The sequence below is a fragment of the Microcebus murinus genome, chromosome 4 (genome assembly GCF_040939455.1).
Source record: "Microcebus murinus isolate Inina chromosome 4, M.murinus_Inina_mat1.0, whole genome shotgun sequence".
NCBI classification, from domain to species: Eukaryota; Metazoa; Chordata; class Mammalia; order Primates; family Cheirogaleidae; genus Microcebus; species Microcebus murinus.
Window position 1 is genome coordinate 113,120,829 of NC_134107.1, and position 24,155 is coordinate 113,144,983.

A 24,155-nucleotide genomic window follows, 5' to 3' on the forward strand; every position below is an offset into this window, starting at 1 on the left:
ATTAAAAGTGCAGCAAAGAAAAATAAAATAATTCTGAAATCAGAAGGCTGCAGGTTCTCCACTCCTACATGGGGAGAAGGGCAACAAAGCAGATGCTGATAATGCTCTGAGGGACTGGATAAGTAAACGTTCTGAGAGTGAAATCACCCCACCCCAAAGTGAAAGAACAGAACCTTAAATTTAAAATTTGCGTTATAAAAATTAGGCTCATGATACAAGTCAAGTTTTCTACAGTGACTCTATGTAAGTAGAGCCAGGGCTCTGGCAAGTAAATGAACAAGCTTTTAATACAGCTCAGTTATGTAAAATACTGTACACTGTAAAAGATCTAGAAAACTAGAGCTTCAACTCATGTTTTAAAAAAGCCATTACGCTTAATTGAAAAACCGAGTACAAAACCGCAACAACAGCCATGGTGATTCCATGGTGTCTATGTCCCAAAGTCCATGCAGAGCTGCAGCCACACTCAGTGGAGGTATCACATTGGTCTGCTGTGTGGACACAAGCATGTCCAGCATGGGGAGGGGGTGGAGGGCTACATTTGGGTCCTGCTGTCACTTGGGTATTCTTGAACTGGAATAGGCAGAATATCAAGAACCAGCTGGCATGAAGGATTAAGTTGGAACACATTTGCCCTACTCTATCCCCAACCTTCAACCTCTGGGTACTTCCTGGGAGCTGTGTTGGGTTCTTGTAAGTTTACTTGTTAAACACTGTCCACGGTAGGGCCTTTACAGCTTGGTCTAATGGTGCTGTTTTCTCTAGCTTGCTCATGTACTACAGCCTGTGGAGAGAAAGAAGGTAGAGAATGAAATGAAGTTTCACAAAACATGTTTATGCATCTAAAGCTGTAGACATTTAAGTCAATCCTAACCTTTCAGAAAGCAAGACATAGGAAAGTCTAAGAATCTTTGAAAAGACAATCCCTTAACCAGCAGGAGAGATAAGTCATTCTCCATAGTCTTAACTAAGTCTTAGGAAAACTTTCTGCTGACAGATTGATACATAGAATAGGAAAAGTATACCTCTTATTTCACTTTGCGCTGCAGACGAGCCATTTAGCTGACCTTCTCTCACCATCCCTGCTAAATACAGAGGACATCAGCATCAGACATTACACAGAAAAGCTGAAACTATTAATAGCAAAAAGAAAACCAGCCAACTAAAGGGAGATGAGGGCATATGGTATGACTGGAAAGGATGGCATTTAGAAATGAAACCCATAGAGAAGAAGATAAGGAGGTGGGAAGAACAAACTGGAGTTGTCTTGAAACTCACATTAACAACGGGGAAGTAGTAAGGGTCCTCAGTGCACTAAGACTGTAAACAAAACATTACACATATAAGCAAAGTCCCTCTATAGAAGACTAAGTTGAGGTAAAAAAATTAAATCTGACTAAGGATGGGGAGCAATGTGAGTGAGCAAACTGAAGCAGAATGAAAGTAGCAGATACTCCCATAGTATAAAATGGCTATATCTGTGCCATCCAATACGGTACCACTAGCTATATATGGCTACTTGGCTCCAAATTAAATTAAAAATTGCATTCCTCAGTCACACTTGCCTCATTTTGAGTGTTTAATAGCCAATGTGGCTTGTGTATACAGACTGGACAGTAAAAAGTATAAAATATTTTTATGATTGCAAGAAATTCTATTGGACAACACTGGGATAGATAATAGTATAAGAAAGTAGAAAACTAAATACACAGAAGAAACTAATCATCAGAAATATGGTCAATTAGAGTATAAACTGACATGGTACTCAAATATGCAAATCGACATTCCCCTCTCAGAATACAATTTGGCAATCACCCACTAAAATATACACACCCTTGCAACATTACTTACAATACAGAAAACTGGAAAAAAAAATCAAAATGCCTAACATATGGGAATAATTAGTAAACTATAACATCTACACTGGAATATAACATCAATTAAAAATAGTGGTTATACTGTGGTCCCAGCTACTCGGGAGGCTGAGGCAGCAGGATTGCTTGAGCCCAGGAGTTTGAGGTTGCTGTGAGCTAGGCTGACGCCGCGGCACTCTAGCCTGGGCAACAGAGCAAGACTCTGTCTCAAAAAAATAAATAAAAAGATAAAAAATAAAAATAGTGGTTATAGACTATATAGCAATGTGAGAAAATATATTAAGTACTACCGAATTTAAAACATACTAGAATGATGTACACTTTGTTTATAACTATGAAAAGGATGCATAGCAAAAACTGTTAATCAGAAATATACCAAAATAACTATGTGTGTGGTAACAAATTATAAGAATTATTTTTCTTTTCTCCATTACTTGATTTTTCTGAAACACATGTATTAGATACTACAAAATCGTTTGAAGACAATTTACACTATGCCAAAGTGAGTACACAGCACAATGCCAGGCACATAACAAATGCTCAGTGTTATAAAACAAAACAGGCCGGGCGCAGTGGCTCACACCTGTAATCCTAGCTCTCTGGGAGGCCGAGGCGGGCGGATTGCTTAAGGTCAGGAGTTCGAAACCAGCCTGAGCAAGAGCGAGACCCCGCCTCTACTATAAATAGAAAGAAATTAATTGGCCAACTAATATACATAGAAAAAATTAGCCGGGCATGGTGGTGCATGCCTGTAGTCCCAGCTACTCAGGAGGCTGAGGCAGGATTGCTTGAGCCCAGGAGTTTGAGGTTGCTGTGAGCTAGGCTGACACCACGGCACTCACTCTAGCCTGGACAACAAAGTGAGACTCTGTCTCAAAAAAAAAAAAAACCAAAACAAAACAGCAAAACACCCGAAACCTCTCATCAGTCTCTATCTACAGAGACTCAAAACATACCCAAGGGTGGAGGATAAGCTTGACTCATCTCAAAATAATGTTTTAACTTAAAACTGCTTTGTAGGATTTCACACTACAAACTTAGATGACCATTCTAATAAAGCCCCTGTCCACAGTGAAAGTCCTTGATTTTTAAAAATACATAATACCTTAATGACATAACTTTGGGGAAAGCCACTCTGGGTAGGAAACCTACATAGCTAACAACAGAATCTGTGCCATTCCACAAAACTTCTGATGTTTTTTGTTAAGAGATTTAGAGCAATAGAAACAGTTGCCCAGAGGGATTTATTTATTTATTTATTTTGAGACAGAGTCTCAGTCTGTTGCCCAGGCTAGAAAGCTTAGAGTGCAGTGGTGTCCTCGTAACTCAATGCAACCTCAAACTTCTTGGCTCAAGTGATCCTGCTGGCTCAGCCTCCCAGGTAGCTGGGAATATTGGCGTGAGCCACTATACCTGGGTAATTTTTTCTGTTTTTAGTAGAGATGGGGTCTTGCTCTTGCTTAGGCTGGTCTCGAACTCCTGGCCTCAAACAATCCTCCTGCCTCAGCCTCCCAGAGGGCTAAGATTACAGACATGAGCTACTGTGCCTTGGCCCAGAGGAATTTTGTTGCTTTAAATTTTAGCAGCTTTCCTGGATAGAAGATCTCAAAATATAGATCAGATGAAGTATATGGAGCTTGGATGTTTATCTCTTGTTAATGAAAACAGAACACAGGAGACAGAAAAGCCTACTCAAAGTCTTGAGTGTGGGCAAAGAATAGCAGAAGAGTCTGGAACACTACAGGACACCAGGAAAACATCCCCAAGAAAGAACAGAAAATAGTTTTCATAAAAGAGACAAACCAAAAGGTTTGTTTTTCTAAGAGTCTTCTAAATCTTCTGGAGAAACGGTGGGCAGAGTATGCAGTGGTCACATGATAATGGTTTTTTAAAGTCTTGTTTTGTCAACGCATAGCCAGGGAAGAGCTTGTGGTTCTACCTGAAGTAATCTGATTCAAAAAAGAAATCTAGGAATTATCAGATTTAGGAACACTTCTTTATATATTAAATTACCTGTACTTTACTAGGCCCCCAAAGATTCAATCAGATTGTCAATGAAAATATAATTATATACTTTTCTGGAACATATTCCATGACAACAGCAAAGTTTCTTTGGAACTCGATGGGTAAGTCAGAATGTTCATACCCTGGAGCCTGGTCTTACTCAGCATGAAGTTTTAAAAAGCATCCTTCAGTTTGGCTGACACCAAAACCCTTTGCATTTTGTAGGGTTATTGGGAATTTGCCTACAGTGATTAATAAACTGAGACTTTAAAAACTATTTGGCTCTTTATTGTTAGAATGTGGAGGTAAAATATCAAATGGGTGGTACCACAACCTCTGACTTAAACACCACCACAACAGTTTCCAAACAGCATTTGTAAAGTTTGTCTTCTGTTTATAAAAATAATGCATAATCATTGTAGTAAATGCTAACAAAGAAAAAAAAAACAAACCATACTTTAAATCCTACTGCCTAAAGGTAACCACCACAGTTCATTTAATCATTCCAGATTTTTTTTCCCTTCACTCATATGTCCTTTTTAACTTATTTTATATTAGTTTATTTAGCATTTTAACTTTCACTCCTCAATAGATTTTATGTATTTCTCATACGCTTCTTCACTCATTAGTTTATCTGGTTCTGAAAGTTTACTCAGTGTCATCTTGATCAGCCAACCATCTTCATAGTAAGATCTGTTGACAAATCCTGGATTTTCTGTAAGAACTTCATTAATTTTAGTTACTTCTCCTGATAAAGGAGAATAGAGTTCATGAGTGGCTTTCATACTTTTCAAAGCACCAAACACATCTTAATTTTGTCCCAACTTCAAGCAGACTATAGTAAATATCTCCCAAAACAAATCTGTAAAATTCCCACTGTTCCAATGTCATTTTCTGTTGTATTCTGGTATCTCTGTGAATTTACTCAGTGAGAGCAGAGCAGGTCCTGTACACAGCATCTGGATGGTGCCTGCTCTAAGTGGCCAGAGCTGCGGTGGGCAGGGTGAGGTATAGGCCATGGCCCACATGGTCTGCATGGTCCAAGCTGCTAGAGGTGCCATGTTTGCAGGTGTATGACACCCTTTTGTGGCAGTGCAAACATTTTCCCTTTTACAGCTTCATTGTATTTCATCAGTTTAATAAGTATTAGTGTATCTATAGAGTCCTCTACTGATTGGGACATTTTAGGTTCCTTCCAATTTTTTGCCATTATACACAAAAAAGATTACATCCTCACACATACATCTTTGTACAACTGTGTGATTGTGCCATCACCCAATCAATTCCTTAGGAAAAATTTCTTCTAAGATAAATTGTATTGATGGGATTTCTAGGTCAAAGGTTTTTAAATTTTTGACACATATTCTAAATTTATTTTCATAAAAGCTGTTACCTTCCCACCAATACTGCATGAATAAATTCCTTTCATCACAGCCTTAGCCAAAACTGAGTGATCATTCTTTATTTTGAAATCTAAATTCTAAATGCACTTCATTGATAACTAGTGAGGCTGAACATCTTTGCATATATTTCCTTCATCCTTCCCACCTAACTGAACTACTGTAATATGCCTTTTGTCCATTTTCCTACTATCTAAATGGCATTTTAGTCTAACCTGAAGATTAACTGTGACATTTTCCACCATTTGGTATGTTATTACATTCCCTTTCTTGGCAATGATTTTACCCATCACAAATACACAAAAGGCTGAAGAACTGTTGCTCTCTGATCTCCCTCAGTCTCAAAAACACATCTTACCAGATCTACCCCTCGTGGAGATCTCACATGTCAGTCGCTTGAAATATTCTGGAAGATCAGCATAGTCATTTCCATAGGAGATGACCTTAATCCCCTTGTCCAGCATGTTTTCTCGAAGCTTCTTGAACTCATCTACATCTCCTCTCCGAACCAGCATGAAATGTTCTAAGTCAGATTTATGCTTGACGGCCTCCAGAAAGAGGGCCTGGAACGTGGTGTCGTCCACAGTCCAGCCACAGCCCAGGAAAAGAAATGACTTGTTTTCATAGAGTTTTTGAATCTCTCTCTTAAAGGAATAGAAACATATTAATGACATAGTGAAGACACACACAAAGCAGGTCTGAAACAAAGTCAATAGGTTCATAACTGCTACATTTAGCAGAGTGTGATGACCAATGAACCAAGATTTAAGAGGACTGATACGGCCCACGAAAGAGGCTGAGCTGCTTATTACAATAACGTGACGATTGCTCTAAAATTTTATCCTTATTCTTCCGTAGGCTCCCTAATCAGGGTTTGGTTGGCACTGATCTATTGGTTTTGTAGTTTATTGTCTAGATTTATGTGCCCAGTGGCCACTGGGCAATGAGTAGGTCTATTCGATGTATCTTACTCTTTCCATATTCTGGACCATATTTGCCTTTTTCTGCTTTATAAACTGAACCAGGGATCACCAGAGAAGGTAATTCCATCACCAGATTCGCTCAAAGAAAGTCTGATACTTAGAACGTCAATATGTATGTATGCGAGTACGTATGTTGTGTCTATATATACACACATAAAAACATTAGAAATATTTTGTGCAGGGGATCACTCAGTATCAGTGATGGATGCAGTTACAGTAGATGTCGGGGAGAGAATAGGTGAAAAAAAGTGCCTTACACTTCAGAAAACATCATATTTTCTTGGTCTTTCTTTTGCCACATCATATAAAGATGCTACCATTCTATGTGACCCAGTCCTGAGAACAGCCAGCACATACAATCTTAGAGGTGGGGGCCAGTGAATTTCCTCACATGTCCCTGGCTAGGGAGTGCTTCTGGTTTGAGTATGTATGTGTCAATAAGTTTAAAACTTGCATCCTCAAAGATCAATAAGCTTTTTCACAAAGAAAAAAACCTCCATTTTATCACCTTAGCCAAATTTTTTTGTTTGTTTTTTTCTGTGTTAATTCAATACGAGCCCATTGCCACTTACACCAAAATCTCTTTAGAATGTATGCCCTATTAGTGGTTGGTTTGTAAAATAACGTAAATTATTTTTGGCACAGAGAGGGTTATTAATAAACTAAATGATGAAGAAGGGTATTCTTTGTATGTGAAGATGATGCCAAGGATGGCGTACCATTTGCTGGTTGTCAATCAAGTACACGTTAGGACCCTAGGATTTGATACCTTAAGAGAAGTTCTGCATTTCCTAAGATGGCACACGACACCCACTAGCTAAGAAGCACAGAGTGCCCGACCTTTCTATTTTTGATTAATGAAAAGAAAATGTTCCCCCTTTAAGACCTATGGCATATTTGCAGAGGCTTCCCAGGAAGGAGTTCCTGAGACCAGCAAGATCAGCAGTACTCACCATAACTTCAGTGTTCCTGAGCACGTTCTGATATCCCGCTGGATGAAGGACAATGCCACTAGGGTTGGTGTAGACCCCATGGATGTGCAACACACTCAACTTCCTCTTCTCCTGAGCCCACTCTAGGACCTGCACAACATACATATAGCCCGACCAGGTTGGCAGAGCTAAGCACCTGCTTAAAGGAAATAATGGGCAAGAGGGTGCTTTGAGGACTGACTTCTGACATAACTCCCAGCTTTGTGGTATCATAGGACAACAAAGCAAAACCTGATGTGGTTTAAGTTTCCATTTCAAGAATGATGGCAGCAAGTCTGGTGATTTCTCTTTGAAAGTAATAATCAAAAATTAGATTTGTCCTAATCTAATAGGGGCCAATAGGGCCCTATTAGAAACAATAGGGGCCATTTGCACTGGTGACGTGTTAGAGCTGTCAACAACTGTCCCAAGAAATCAGGCCTCCTTGTACCCAGGCCCTTTCACAGTGATTTCAGGATGGCCATAGGCTTGCTTTTAGCCAATGGGGTATTGGCAAATACAGCCTAAGCAGAAGCTTGAAAACTGCCAGCACACGAATCTTTTCTCTCGTTTGTTGCTTTTGGAACCCAGCTGCCATGTGGAGAAGGCTGGACTAGCCTGCTAGAGACATATGGCCCAGCCAACTGCCTGCATCTACGGACATGGAAGTGAGGTCCTTTTACAGCACCAGCCCAAGTCTGACCACCAGATGACAGCCGCTACGTAAGCAGGCTGCAGAACCAAAACTACCCAGCCGAGCTACTGAGCCCTGCTCAAGCTGCTAATTCACTTATCATTGGCCAATAACATGTCTGTTGTTTTAAGCCACAAATTTTCAGGGTGGTTTCTTGTGCAGTAATAGATAAATGATCACTAATAGATAAATAATGTAATAATCACTTCAGTCACTTAGGAGGAACCTAAAAGGCTGCCAGTTGAAGAACCACCATTTAGATAACAGTGACTGCCACAGCCACCTCATTCCATGGCTCCATTTTCCCAAGACTTGAGATGGTATACATTTATTCTTAATTGCATTTAGAAGATACAGGGTATGGATTAGGAAAAAGAGGCACAGAGATTTAGAATTTGAGTATTACTAGGCCCCATTCTCACTACAAGTCAACAGCTTTAACCATAAGACTTGAACATTTCCCCTGATGTAGGCTAAAAATACAAAGCAAATATTAAGGCTCAAGGATGACATGAGGGAAAAACATCAAGTCTGGCAGATATCCTTAGCTCTGAAAAGACCCTTATGTTTCTGATGCCCACAAACACATGGTCATAATCTTTGGTGATTTTATCGGAAACAGCACAGAAGCTATTCTAGCCACTCATTTAAAAATTCACTCAGTCATTTATTAATTCCAAAAATATTTGCGGAGCACCTACTGTGTGCCAGGTAGGATCTGAGCTATGAATAAAAAAGGCTGACACAGTACCTGTCGAATGGAGTTACTATTCCTGTGGGGTAAATAGTCAGAAAACAAGATGAATAGCTGAAATAAAAACTGCAAGTTATAGTAAGTGCTCTGAGGGAAATGGACAAGGGAATGGAGTGAAAAATAAATGTTCAATTTCAACAGGATGGTCAGAGGTGGTCTGTTGGAGGAAGTGACCCTTAAGGTGAAGGAGGAGCTGACTGTACAAAGCCTGAGGGAGCAGGTGGAACATATTCCAGCCAGAGAAAATCAGTCTTTACAGCACCATTTCTCTAAATCAAATTTTCTTTTAAAGTCTGGCTTCAAGGTCAGCAAAACCACAAGAATGGTATTATAGCTCCTACTCTGGCAGGAGGAGTGTTGCAGCAATGAATGCCAGTGGGCAGATCACTTATCTATTCAACTCTGTTTAGCTGGGCTCTCAATTGGATGCAAAAGCAGGTTCTTGAGGAAAACAAAGTATAGAATGATAATTACAAAAACCACAGAGGAGGTCAAATGAGACCTTAAGGACTCATTCATCTTGTTAGCTGACACACACAGATCAACATCAATAATTCAATATTGTGGTACATGAGTATATTATGGTAGGCACAGTATAGCTATGTTTTAAAAAAAAGTCTGCTGAGGTTTCCACTAAACATTAACCTCAACCCAGCTATCACTTGGCCTGGAAATTGCTCTTCCAATCAGCATAAAGTAGGTTTCATACATTTTAAATAGATGCCATAAAGAATATATCCTAAAAGAAAACTCTAAATCAGGCCGGGCGTGGTGGCTCATGCCTGGAATCCTAGCACTCTGGGAGGCCGGATTGCTCGAGGTCAGGAGTTTGAAACCAGCCTGAGCGAGATCCCATCTCTACTATAAATAGAAAGAAATTAACTGGCCAACTAATACATACAGAAAAAATTAGCTGGGCACGGTGGCACATGCCTGTAGTCCCAGCCACTCGGGAGGCTGAGGCAGGAGGATTGCTTGAACCCAGGAGTTTGAGGTTGCTGTGAGCTAGGCTGATGCCACGGCACTCACTGTAGCCTGTGCAACAAAGTGAGACTCTGTCTCAAAAAAAAAAAAAAAAAAAGAAAAAAGAAAACTCTAAATCAATATTACCAATATTACATCACCTGATATTATCAAGTGTTAAGGAGATCTTAGAGTTCAAATGACTTCCTCTAATCTTGCTTTAAAACTGAGTAAAATCATCAAAAGTCATAGAAGTGAACATTTTTAAGATCTATGCATTTTACTATATATTGATTTATCTTCAAAACAAAACCCCAAAAATTTCATCAGGGAAAAGAAATCTTTCTTTCTAGCCCTATATAAATATCAATATACCAACTAGAAAACTGCTTTTCTTTTCTTTCTTTGTTTTTTGAGAGAGTCCCGGTCTGTTGCCCGGGCTAGAGTGCCATGGCATCAGCCTAGCTCACAGCTACTTCAAACTCCTGGGCTCAAGCGATCCTTCTGCCTCAGCCTCCTGAGTAGCGGGGACTACAGGCATATGCCACCATGCCTGGCTTATTTTTTCTATATATTTTTAGTTGGCCAATTAATTTCTTTCTATTTATTAGTAGAGACGGGGTCTCGCTTTTGCTCAGGCTGGTTTTGAACTCCTGACCTTGAGCGATCCTCCCGCCTCGGCCTCCCAGAGTGGTAGGATTACAGGCGTGAGCCACCAGGCCCAGCCAGAAAACAGCTTTTCTGATGAAGATATAAACCATTAGCCTGAAGAAGAGACTGATGCTTTCCTTTTTACCTTTTTCTCATCTGTAAGATCAAGGGATTCAAGTTGTTTTCCCTGATCTGCTGCATACAGTTCCAGGAGATTATCAAAATTTGTAGTTAATACAAGGGCTCCATTTTCCATCAGGTGGAGAACTGACTGAAGTAGCTGTTTTCCAGAATCTTCCATCTTTGACTCCAAGTCATCGAATACTTCATATAAACAGTCCTTGAAAAATGTGGATCGAACATTACTGGTACGCTGGGAAGGGATTTGAAAAAGGAAAATTAATCCAAGGTGCTTGGTAGGTCAGTACCTTTGTTTAAAGGACAGTAATAACAAATTTTTTAAAGAATATTTTTATTCAAAATAGGGATAAAATATCTATCCATAGGTATGTAATAAGGAAAATGGGGTGGTACATGCAAAGTGCTTAGCACAATGTATAACACAAAGCAAGTGAACAATACTATTACATCTTATGCAATCAAGCATAAACTCTCTCAATATGCATTTTATAGAATGAAGAAAAACAGGCATGGCCAAGAGATGTGACTTTACTATCAGGATTAAAGGAGAGCTGGATTTAGAAAGCATGGCACCACTACCCTCTAATTAGGCCTCAAGTAACAAAGCAACACTTTCTGCTAAACTTTCCTTATCTGGGAATAACCACTGAAATACAGCTTTAAATGTGGCTTACCATCTTTTTCTTTTTTTTTTTTTTTTTTTTGAGACAGAGTCTCACTTTGTTGCGCAGGCTAGAGTGAGTGCCGTGGCATCAGCCTAGCTCACAGCAACCTCAAACTCCTGGGCTCAAGCAATCCTGCTGCCTCAGCCTCCCGAGTAGCTGGGACTACAGGCATGTGCCACCATGCCGGGCTAATTTTTTCTGTATATATTAGCTGGCCAATTAATTTATTTCTATTTATAGAAGAGACAGGGTCTCACTCTTGCTCAGGCTGGTTTCGAACTCCTGACCTCAAGTAATCTGCCTGCCTCGGCCTCCCAGAGTGCTAGGATTACAGGCTTGCGCCACCACGCTTGGCCACCATCTTTTTCTAATCCTAGGTGTTTTGTACAGCTATTTACAGATTTAGGAAAAACCTTTTAACACCAATCAGCTTTAAACAGACTCCCTGTTTCTTAACACATGGTTTACTTAAATAACTGCTTTCCCAGATTCATTCTGCATACATGTAAATATCTCTGAGGCTTAATGAGGAAATAGAATAGCTACCTCAGGTGGGAAGTTGACTTTATAACTGAAAAGACCAAAGGAATTTGAAATGGGAAAGTGACTATGTAATGTGCTGCAACAAATATCTGATCCCTAGCCTATCCCTGAAATACTACTTGCTATGGTTTAAGAATGGGACCCCTCAAAGCTCATGTGTTGGAAATTTTTTTTTTTTTTTTTTTTTTTTTTGAGACAGAGTCTCGCTTTGTTGCCTAGGCTAGAGTGAGTGCCATGGCGTCAGCCTAGCTCACAGCAACCTCAAACTCCTGGGCTCAAGCGATCCTACTGCCTCAGCCTCCCAAGTAGCTGGGACTACAGGCATTCGCCACCATGCCCGGCTAATTTTTTTTATATATATTAGTTGGCCAATTAGTTTCTTTCTATTTATAGTAGAGACGGGGTCTCGCTCTTGCTCAGGCTGGTTTCGAACTCCCGACCTCGAGCAATCCACCCGCCTCAGCCTCCCAGAGAGCTAGGATTACAGGCGTGAGCCACCGCGCCCGGCTATCATGTGTTGGAAATTTAATCCCCAAAGCACACTGTTGGGAGGTGGGGCCTACTGAGAAGTGATTAAGTCATGAGGGCTCTCTGTTAAAGAGGGTCAGTTATAAAAGTGTTTGGTCCTCTCTTGCTGTCTCTCTCTCACCATGTGATATCTTCCACTATGACCTAGCAAGAAGGCCCTCAACAGATGTGGCCCCTCAATCTTGGACTTCTCACCTTCCACTTCTCACCTTCTCACAACCACCAGCCAAATAAACCTCTATTGTTTATAAATTACCCAATCTGTGGTATTCTGCTATAGCAACACAAAACAAAGACACCATTCCATTAGATAGTCCCAGGGCAAGAATTAGTTGCCAAAGGCCCATATTTCCCATTCAAAACTATAAGTAATTGTACTTGGCTGCTAGGGAGTAGATAGTTTTAGCTCCTTCTGCTTTTCCTCACAGTAGTTCCCCTATCTTCCTGGTTTCCTTTTGTGTACCTTTCTAATAGTGAAATGATCAGATAAAGACCTGTTTCCGGGCGCGGTGGCTCACGCCTGTAATCCTAGCTCTCTGGGAGGCCGAGGCGGGCGGATTGCTCAAGGTCAGGAGTTCGAAACCAGCCTGAGCAAGAGCGAGACCCCGTCTCTACTATAAATAGAAAGAAACTAATTGGCCAACTGATATATATATAAAAAATTAGCCGGGCATGGTGGCGCATGCCTGTAGTTCCAGCTACTCGGGAGGCTGAGACAAGAAGGATCGCTCGAGCCCAGGAGTTTGAGGTTGCTGTGAGCTAGGCTGACGCCACGGCACTCACACTAGCCTGGGCAACAAAGCGAGACTCTGTCTCAAAAAAAAAAAAAAAAAAAAAAAAAAAAGACCTGTTTCCATGGAGCCATCTAAGCAGATTCATAAAACACATTTCAATTTGCCAAATTCTTCCCCTAATTTGTCAGAGTATTTTATAAAACTGTCCGTTCTTTAATTAAACCTGGCAAACAAGTAAATAAGCGGTAAATGCTTTCACAATGGAAACAGAGCACAGAGGTGAAACAGTGCTTCTGACTGATGGGGACTCACTCATGTTCATCTGGGCTCTATCGCTCTTCCACGCTGCATCCACCACTAGATAGGCTTCTCACTGTACCCTATTGTCAGCAAGTTCAAAGATTCTTTCCTAGTGCTAAATAGATGGAATGACCTGTAACTTGTGTAGCTAAGAATGTGGGCCATGGTTTTTAACTTCCACCCATTCTCATGACATAATGGCATCATAAATAATTATATCACATATTAACCACATACAGGCAACCAACTAGGGACTCTAAACACAATTTAATCAGATGAATAATCTGATCAGAAACAAATAGTGATGAATTTGTAACTCTATTGCATTTCACTATATATGTGAGTCAACTACTATTGAATGTCAGGTATCTGTTATAAAAAAATATGATGCCCCTTTAACTCTATAAAAATCACAAACCCATTTACCCTATTATCTAGTGATCCCGTTTCTGGGACTGTATCCACAAATATAATGCAAACAAATGAAATGACACATACAAGGTTTTCACAGCTACATTATTTGTAATAGCAAAAGACTGGAAAAAAGCCAAGTATCCATATATAGGCAATTGGTGTGGCCAAGTACTCACGTATAGAAGAATAGTATGGAAAGTTTTCCAGGATAGACTGTTAAGTGAAACAAATAAGTTATAGAACAGTATATCTAGAATGCTAACTTCTGAGTTGGGGGTGGAGGTAGTGAGATAAGAATAAATATAGGCCTCCTTTCTTGTATTGGCTAAAGAAACACTGAAACGAGATACACAAAAAACTTCTAAGAGTAGTGACCTATGGGAGGTGGGTTTGGGGAGAGGAGAAAGATGAAGACACAGGTAGAAGTGAGATGTCTTGATCTATTAAAACATTTTTATATCACCTTGAGTTCTGCAGTGTGTACACAATACCCATACAAAAAAGCAAAATTATGTTTTCAATTAAATAAAGAATATGTGACTTCCTTGTTCTTCCTATTAAGAACTCCTTGTGTCTCACAACTTCATTTGTACTCTGACACACACATACACACAATCATACATATGTTCCAACACAGATGAACAGGTCTAAATATGTGATAAGGTAATTGTGGGTGTGGAATATATTTTCTTGCTTCTAAGAAAAGAAATACAAAAGGGTTAAACCTGGAAATAATTCCCCGAGTCACTTATTTTTTGCTAAATATCTTTTACTCCTATTTCTTTTTTATTATTTTTTTTTTGAGACAGAGTCTCACTTTGTTGTCCAGGCTAGAGTGAGTGCCGTGGCGTCAGCCTAGCTCACAGCAACCTCAAACTCCTGGGCTTGAGTGATCCTTCTGCCTCAGCCTCCCGAGTAGTTGGGACTACAGGCATGCGCCACCATGCCCGGCTAATTTTTTTTTATATATATATATATCAGTTGGCCAATTAATTTCTTTCTATTTATAGTAGAGACGGGGTCTCGCTCTTGCTCAGGCTGGTTTTGAACTCCTGACCTTGAGCAATCTGCTCGCCTCGGCCTCCCAAGAGCTAGGATTACAGGCGTGAGCCACAGCGCCCGGCCTACTCCTATTTCTTTAAGTTATTAAATCCTGCATATCAACATAGGAAGGAAAGAAGCTTTTATAACTGTATCGATTTCCTCAGATTTATGAAAGTTTTTCTCTCTTAAAGCGGATGACCCTAGTGCTAAATTTCCCACCGCTGGACTCTATCAGTAAAGGCAATGGAATGAAAACATAAACAGAGAGGTTCAGGAGTCAAAAGGAAATGCTGAACTCCCACACAACTTCTAAGGGCCTTTTCCCATTTGTTTAAACAGTGAACTGAATCCAATGCTACTTCATTTCCTTCTACTCTGTAATTAATTATTCTCTTTCTAGTCCCAGATACAGTAAAAACAAAAAACCATAAAAACCTAACTTCTCCTGCAATGTTAACATTTCTAGTGCATTTACTATGTGCCAGATACTTTGTATACATTATTTCATATATTCTTCACAAAACCCCATGAAGTACATAGTATCCTTGTTTTATAGGTACAAAAACAGATGCTGAGAACTTAAGGTATTTGCCCAGGGTCCCAGTGCATTTAAATGGTAGAGTCTGATTCTGAAACCCACACTCTTTGCACTGGATACACAGCCTATTTAACTGGCTCACTAGATGGGCCTATTAACCCCGCCATATTCTTGTTCATTGTTAGACTCGATTCTTTTCTTTTTTTAATACAGACATTTCCAAACAAACACAAAAGTGTAACACATAAAACAAAACATAACTGCAATATCTCTAACAAACCTAAAAATCTACTATAGTAATTCCTTAATATCAAATACTTAGTGTTCAAATTTCCCCTAATTAGATCATTAAATATGAAATGTCCAATTTCAAATCAAAAGTATAGTTTATGATATCTCAAACAAGAAGCAGTACAATAATCAAAGTATGTGCCTAAACTATCGGCACAGTTTTGCCATCTTAATGGTAGGTTGTTTATGCCAGCAATGAAGAAGCCTGGAGAATGGCAATGAAATCACAAATTGAATATTTTTCCTTATAAGAAGTGTTCCAAAGCCTACCACTTCCAAAGTGGTAGTCAGTTGGTACAAGGTCTGGTGAATACCCTGGATGACAGAGAGTTTCCAAGCCCAGCTGCTTTAGTTTGCAAAGCATTATTTGTGCGACATGTGGTTAAGTGTTGTCTTGTGAGGAGATTGGCCTGCCTCTGTTGACCAATCTTCGCTGCTTAATCACAAGCATCCTCATTATTTTGTCCAATTGGTTGCAGGAGACATTCAGTGTAATCAATTGACCAGGTTTCATAAAGCTGTAGTGGATAATACCAGCCCTGGACCACCAGACATCGATAGCTTTTTGTGATAAATACTTGGTTTTGGACTGTGTTTTGGCACTTCATCTTTATCCAATCATTGTGCCAAATGCTTGTAATTGTCATTAGCCAGGCATGGTGGCGCATACCTGTAGTCCCAGCTACTTGGGAAGCTGAGGCAGTAGGATCACTTGACACCAGGAGTTTGAGGTTGCTATGAGCTAGGCTGATGTCATGGCACTCTAGCTCTGGCAACAGAGTGAGACTTTGTCTCAAAAAAAAAAAAAAAAATAACATGAACTTTTGACTTATCCATGGTTTCACAAGCCAAAATGTGCATTTGAAAGACTGAGGACATCCCTTTGCAATGAAAATAAAACAAAAAGTGTCAAAGTGAAATGTCAGAGACATCAACTCTCAAACTGAGTACTTAAGGAAATCGAACATTTCATACTTAATAACCTAATATCTCATTTTTATTACTGAGGTATAAATAATTCTTTATATATTCCAGATACTAGATCCTTGTCAGATATATCACCTGCAAATATTTTTTTCCATTCTGTGGGTTGTCTTATTTTTTTTTTGAGACAGAGTCTCACTTTGTTGCCCAGGCTAGAGTGAGTGCCGTGGCATCAGCCTAGCTCACAGCAACCTCAAACTCCTGGGCTCGAGCAATCCATACTGCCTTAGCCTCCCGAGTAGCTGGGACTACAGGCATGCGCCACCATGCCTGGCTAATTTTTTCTCTATATATATTAGCTGGGCAATTAATTTATTTCTATTTATAGTAGAGACGGGGTCTCGCTCTTGCTCAGGCTGGTTTCGAACTCCTGACCTCGAGCAATCCGCCTGCCTCGGCCTCTCAGAGTGCTAGGATTACAGGCATGAGCCACCGCACCCGGCCTGTCTTCTCATTTCTTAATGGCAACCATTAAAGCACATAGTTTCAAATTCTGATCATGTCTAATTTATCTGTTTTTCTTTTGTTACTTGTGCTTTTGGTGTCTGATCTAAGAATTCTTTGCCATGTTGTCTTGACTACTATAGGTTTGTATTAAGTTTTGAAATCAGGAAGTATGAGTCCTCCTACTTTGTTCTTTTTTTAAGATTGTTTCAGCTATTCTTATAATTCTGTATGAATTTTAGAATCAGTTTGTTGATTTCTACAAACACACCAGCTGGGATTCTAACAGGCATTGTGCTTACTTGTAGATAAACTTGGGGAGTATTCCATCTTAATGATATTAAGTTTTCTAATTCATGAACATGGGATGTTTTTCCATTTAGATTTCTCATTTCTTTCCATGCTTTGTAGTTTTCATAATATAAGCTTTGCACTTCTTTTGTTAAATTTGTTCTTACTTCTTTTATTCTTTTGATGCTGTTGTAGAAGAATTATAAAATTTCATTTTAGGCTGGGCGCAGTGGCTCACGCCTGTAATCCTAGCACACTGGGAGGCCGAGGTGGGTGGATCATTTGAGCTCAGGAGTTCGAGACCAGCCTGAGCAAGAACGAGACTCCCGTCTCTACTAAAAAAATAGAAAGAAATTAGCTGGACAACTAAAAGGATATAGAAAAAATCAGCTGGGTATGGTGACGCATGCCTGTAGTCCCAGCTACCCAGGAGGCTGAGGCAGGACTGCTTGAGCCCAGGAGTTTGAGGTTGCTGTGAGCTAGGCTGACCCCAGGGCACTCTAGCCCAGGCGACAGAGCAGGACTTTGTCTCCAAAAAGAAACAAAACAAAAAAAACCTTCATTTTAATATTGGTTTGTTGCAAAAGTAGAGAAATACTACTGATTTTTACACATTGATCCTATATCCTCCTCTCTTGCTGAACTCTTTTGTTAGTTTTAATAGTGTATTCCTTAGGATTTTCTATAGACAAGATCATGTCTGCAAACAGAGTTTACTTCTTTCATTCCAATAAAGATGTCTTTTCTTTCTTTTTCTTGCCTAACTGCCCTGGCTAGAACCTCCAAGACAGTGTTGGATAGAATCTGAAGAAGCAGACAGCCTTGTCTTGTTCCTGATCTTAGGGGAAAGCATTTAGAGCTAGTCTTTCATCATAAATATGCTGAGTTCTTCCTATATGGTCTTTATCATGTTGAGGCAGTTTCCTTCTATTTACTAGTCTGTAGACACTAGTTTCATTCTTTCAATTAGTCTATAGAGTGGGTTTTTCTAATCACGAAAGAGTGTTGGATTTTGTTAAAATGCTTTTTCTGCATCTATTGAGAAAATCATGTGGTCTTGTCCTTTATTCTTTTCATATGATATACTGATATTCAGATGTTAAACCAACCTTACAGTCCCTGGAAAATTCTCACTTGCTCATGGTGTATAATTCTTTTTATATTTGCACTGCAATCAGTTTAGTTGTATTTTGATGAGGATTTTTGAGTTCATATTCTTAAGAGATAATTGGTTAGTATATAATTTTCTTTTCATGATGCCTTTTGCCTGGTTTTTGATATCAGGATAATACTGGCCTCATAAAATGAGTTGGCCCTCTTGTATTTGTTGGAGCAGTTTGGGAAGAATTTTTTAATTTAAAAAGAAATTTAAAATTTTATTGGCTCCTTCAATTAAAATGTTTGTATATATTCTGACTTTTTAAAATTGAGATATAGTTCATATTACCATAAAACTCGCTCTTTTAAAGTGTACAATTCTTTAGACATGAGGGTCTTGTGTAAGAAAATAAAAAAAAAAAAAAATGTACAATTCAGTGGTTTTTAGTATATTCACAAGGTGCAACCACCACCATTATCTAATTCCGGAACATTTTCATCACTCAAAATACAAATCTGTGTACATTAGCAGTTATTCTCCATTCTCTTCTCCACCCAGCCCTGGCAAATATTAGTCTATTTCCTATCTGTATGGATTTGTCTGTTCTGGACATTTCGTATGAATGGAATCATACAAAATATGTCCTTTTGTGACTGGCTTCTTTTACTTGACATGATTTTTATTTTTTTTTATTTTTTGAGACAGAGTCTCACACTTTGTTGCCCAGGCTAGAGTGAGTGCCGTGGCATCAGCCTAGCTCACAGCAACCTCACTCTCCTGGGCTCAAGCGATCCTACTGCCTCAGCCTCCCAAGTTGCTGGGACTACAGGCATGCGCCACCATGCCCAGCTAATTTTTTGTATATATATTTTTAGTTGGTCAATTCATTTCTTTCTATTTTTTTTTAGTAGAGACGGGGTCTCGCTCAGGCTGGTTTTGAACTCCTGACCTCGAGAAATCCGCCCGCCTCGGCCTCCCAGAGTGCTAGGATTACAAGCATGAGTCACCACGCCTGGCCTTCATGATTTTTTTTTTTTTAAGAGACAAGGTCTCGCTCTGTCACCCAGGCTGGAGTACAATAGCATGATCACAGCTTCCCTATAGCCTCAAATTCCTGGGCTCAAGTGATCCTCCACCCACCTCACCCTGAGTAGCCAGGACTACATGTGCTACTGCACCAGCTAAATATTTTATAGAGGTGGGTTCTCGCTATATTGCCTAAGCTGGTCTTGAACTTGGACTCTCAAGTGACTCTCCCACCTCAGCCTCCCAAAATGCTGGGATTAGAAATGTGAGCCATCACACCCAGCCTATCTATACTTAGCATAATGTTTTCAAGGTTCATCCAGGTTGCAGCATAGATCAGTACTTCATTTCTTTTTATATCCATAACATTATATGGATAGACTACACTTTATTTATCCATTCATGAATTGGACATCTGGGTTGTTTCTACTTTTTTGGCTATTATGAATAATGTTGCTATAAAAATTCATGTACAGTTCTTACATGAATATGCTTTCAATTCTCTTGGATATATACCTACGAGTGGAATTGCTGGGGCATATAATAACTGTTTAACTTTTTGAAGAACTGCCAGACTATTTTATAAAGCAGATATATTTTACATTCCCACCAAATATAAGGGTTCCAATTTCTCCATATCCTCAACAACTGTTATTGTGTTCTTGACTCTAGCCATCTTAGTGGATGTGAAATGGTCCCTTGTGGTTTTGATTTGCATTTTCCTAATGACTAATGATGTTTAACATTCTTTTCATGTGCTCATTGGCCACTTGTATATCTTCCTTGAAGAAATGTTTATTCAAATCTGTTGTTATTTTAAAAGTTGGATTATTTGCTTTTTTATTAAGTTATAACAGTTCTTTATATATCCTGGATATTATAACCTGAACAGATATGTGATTTGCTAGTATTTTCTCTCATTCTAGGGGCTGTCTTTTCGCTTTTTTTTTTTTGAGACACAGTCTTACTCTGTTGCCTGGGCTAGAGTGAGATGGTGTCAGCCTAGCTCACAGCAACCTCAAACTCATGGGCTCAAGCAATCCTTCTGCCTCAGCCTCCCAAGTAGCTGGGACTACAGGCATGCACCACCATGCCCGGATAATTTTTTCTATATATATTTTTAGTTGTCCAGCTAATTTCTTTCTACTTTTTTTAGGAGAGACAGGATCTCGCTCTTGCTCAGGCTGGTCTTGAGCTCCTGAGCTCAAACGATCCCACCCACCTCAGCCTCCAAGAGTGCTAGGTTTACATGTCTTTTCACTTTCTTGATTTAGTACTTTGAAGCTAACAGTTTTTAATAGTTTGTCTACTTTTTCTTTTGTTTTTTGTGATTTTGGTGTTTCATCTAAGAAACCACTGTCAGATCCAAGGTCATGACATTTTAAATCTATATTTTCTTCTAAGAATTTTATAGTTTTAGCTCTGATATATAGGTCTTTGATCCATTTTGAGTTAATTTTTGTATCTGATGTGGAGATCCTATGAGCTCTTTAAAACCCATCAATAATATACATGATTCTAGGTTAGTAAGAATTTATCCCAATTAAGGATAAGGAAATGCAAAGAGGAAATAAAAAGCTCTAAAGTTCTACAGTGAGTACTGAACCAATAGGAATTTACTTTTAAGTGCCTGTCTTTTATTAAATAGGTTAACTCTGTTGCCCGTAGCTCATTACAACCTCAAATCCCTGGGCTTAAGCAATCCTCTGCCCCAGCCTCCTGCAAAGCTGGGACTATAGACATGCGCCACCATGCTCAACTAATTTAAAAAAATTTTTTGTAGAGATGGGGTCTCAGTATGTTGCTCAGGCTGGTTTTGAACTCCTGGCTTTAAGCGATCCTCCAGCCTCTACCTCCCAAAATGCTAAGATTACAGGCATGAGCCACCATGCCTGGCCTAGACTAACTCTTTAATGACACTTCTTTCTATAGCTTTAGGGTCTAAGGGGAAAATCATCACTGATAGCTGACTTTTTAAGTAGTAAGAGTTACATTTTTTTTTCAAGGTACACTTGACATTAAAATTTAGAACATGTTTTGGCCACTCTATTTTATTTCTACATATAGCTCAAGTGAATCCTGATTGTTTTAAGGTCAATCAAGTGAAGCAATGGGAGCAGAAACAAAGAAATCTGTAATTGGTTGGTGATCAATTAGAATCCTGATTTTTAAGAAATTTTTATGACAAAGCAAGACAAGATAGCTTTTTATCCAACTCAGTTTGATAGAACAACGCAAAATCCCTTATAAATATTTTGAGTTGTTGCCTGCAACAATATTATAAAACTAATATTAAAAACTGCTTTTGGCCAGGTGTGGTGGCTCACACCTATAATTCTAGTACTCTGTGAGGATGAGGCAGGCGGATTGCTCAAGGTCAGGAGTTCGAGACTAGCCTGAACAAGAGTGAAACCCCATCTCTACTAAAAATAGAAAGAAATTAGCTGGACAACTAAAAATATATAGAAAAAATTATCCAGGCATGGTGGCGCATGCCTGTAGTCCCAGCTACTCGGAAGGCTGAGGCAGGATTGCTTGAGCCCAGGAGTTTGAGGTTGCTGTGAGCTAGGCTGATGCCACGGCACTCTAACCCAGGCAACAGAGTGAGACTGTCTCAAAAAAATAAAATAAAATAAAAACTGCTTTTGCTTCATCCATAAAACGATAAAGATTATATCCAATCTGAGGCTCCCTAAAAGCACAGATGCCACAGAACATAGCTTTTCTAGTAGTGAGTGCAGGAAAAGTAAATTCAAAACAGTGATGAGACAGTAGTCTCATTTTTGTACATATAAAGGACCTAACATCAACTCTCTCTCACACAGTAAAATGGGGTTAAGATAATAGGGTTCATAAATAGGCATTCTACAGAAGAGCCAAATGTTATGCAAATCTATGAGCTACAAATGAATATCCCTGTTATATTCAGCATGCTAGTCATGGTTTTAGAAACTTTCAAATGTATGGCACACGGTAGGATACTCACAGGAGACAGTTTCTGGATAAGGTCGTGGGCAACGTGGACAAGGTTCTTGTCTTCATGGAGACATTTCTGAAATTTTTTGCTCTCCTCATCCTCTAGAAGATCAAAATCAATGGCAGCATCCAGTAAGGCCTGAATTAACCCCTTCCAGGATTTCAGGGCTGGAACCTGTGGTGCAACTGCAGCGCTAATGCCTGTTCCAATCACCAGCACGAGTTCCCGAGGCTTCTTAGTTTTTAAGCTTGGAAGCAGCTTCCTGAAAAAGGGAAAAAAATGAGAATATTGGAATATCCAATAGATATGAGGCACAATAGATATGAGGCACATGAAAAGACTGACTAAACTCATAGTTTTCAACCATAATTTTATAGTTGCAAAGATGACAAATAACAGTTTTTGATACTTTTCCCAAAGTAGTTTAAACAAAAAGACCAGAATATTGTAGTGCTTGCTGAAAAACAAAGTAATAAATGTACTTCAGGAATCCTAAAGACCAATCTTAAAATCAATTTTCTCCTTCTTAGTCCTCTCAACCTAAGAAATCCCACTAATATTAGGAAAGGTTCCAAATGTTTTATAGCTCAGCTGAGTTCTGCCACCTAAATTATATTTTAAACCAATATTAAGTTTCAAAAGGACATGTTTGACTTGTATTCTAGAAAGAGAGAAAAGAACCCCATATAAATTAAGTTCCTATTGCTGAGAAATGTAAAACAGGAGATGAAATAAAGTCAATAAAAAATTTAACTCCAAATTTGTAAACCTTATTAAGCTAAAATTGAGGAGGAGGTAGTGAAATACGAGAACTAATCTATCCTCAGTTTTGTTCTAGATATCTTCAGGCTAAAAAAAAAAGAGTAGCACTAGAATTCTAAAAACACAGGAGTCTCCAATACCTACAATAAAGAAACAAGTAACTATTCAATGGCGTGACAAACAGTGAAAAACATTCCTTTCTTAGGATAAGCACAGATTACTGTTCTGGAATCCATTATGTGAGATAGTATGGGTATAAGTTTTTGTTTTTGTCTCCTCTCCTTCATTCTAAAAGACTATATTAAAAACCCCTGCTTAAAATGTTCTTTCACTTTAATTTTTGCCGATGGCTTGATTTTTTTCCCCCAAGAAATCGCCTTTCCCAACCTTTTGTCCAAATAATAAAATAAGAGAAAGAAGATCCACATTTTGGCAAAACTTAGGAATAATATTTTTAAGCCTTGGGAGATCTGGTTTTGGGAAAACAACCTCTAGAATTGCCTTCCCTATCCAGCTCCTGTATTCAGTCATTCAACAAATAATGAAAAAACTTTTAAGTACCAGATACTATCGCAGGCACTAGTGATGTATCTGTGAACAAAATGGAGTCCCTGATCGTGAAAGTTTAGTCTACTGGAAAAGACTGGTAATAGATATCAGAAACAAATGATGAAAAATGAGTTTCAGTTCAGAGGGATTAAGACAGTGAAACATACATATACAAAAATACACATACACACAAAATTTCTAGAAGGGTTCACAAGAACTGTAAATAGCGGTTAACTGGGGATTGGTGAGAATAAGGACTTTTACTTTTTATTGTTGTACTAGATTAATTTTTTATGACACACATAAAGATTTGAGCTATAATTTTTCCTAATTAATACTTCCAGTTAAAAACAAAAACTTTTTTTTTTTTTTTGAGACGGAGTCTCGCTTTCTTGCCCAGGCTAGAGTGAGTGCTGTGGCGTCAGCCTAGCTCACAGCAACCTCAAACTCCTGGGCTCAAGCAATCCTACTGCTTCAGCCTCCCAAGTAGCTGGGACTATAGGCATGCGCCACCATGCCCGGCTAATATAT

General features: G+C 39.1%; 1 protein-coding gene across 2 annotated transcripts in view; it reads right to left on the bottom strand.

Annotated features, from left to right (window-relative positions):
• Positions 1–269: 269 nt before the first annotated feature.
• FAM118B (family with sequence similarity 118 member B) overlaps positions 270–24,155 on the bottom strand; it is a 46,552-nt gene continuing 22,666 nt past the window's right edge. Inside the window, exons 4-9 of one of the 2 annotated variants that reach the window (XM_076002703.1) lie at positions 22,323–22,575; positions 10,440–10,667; positions 7,215–7,343; positions 5,637–5,922; positions 1,026–1,082; positions 270–784 (exon numbers count right to left, since the gene is read on the bottom strand). In XM_076002703.1, coding sequence (XP_075858818.1) covers positions 771–784; positions 1,026–1,082; positions 5,637–5,922; positions 7,215–7,343; positions 10,440–10,667; positions 22,323–22,575 — 967 coding nt within the window. In that variant the 3' untranslated portion in view covers positions 270–770. Of the gene's footprint in view, positions 785–1,025; positions 1,086–5,636; positions 5,923–7,214; positions 7,344–10,439; positions 10,668–22,322; positions 22,576–24,155 lie in introns of both variants that reach the window. The other variant, XM_076002702.1, reaches the window with a different exon arrangement.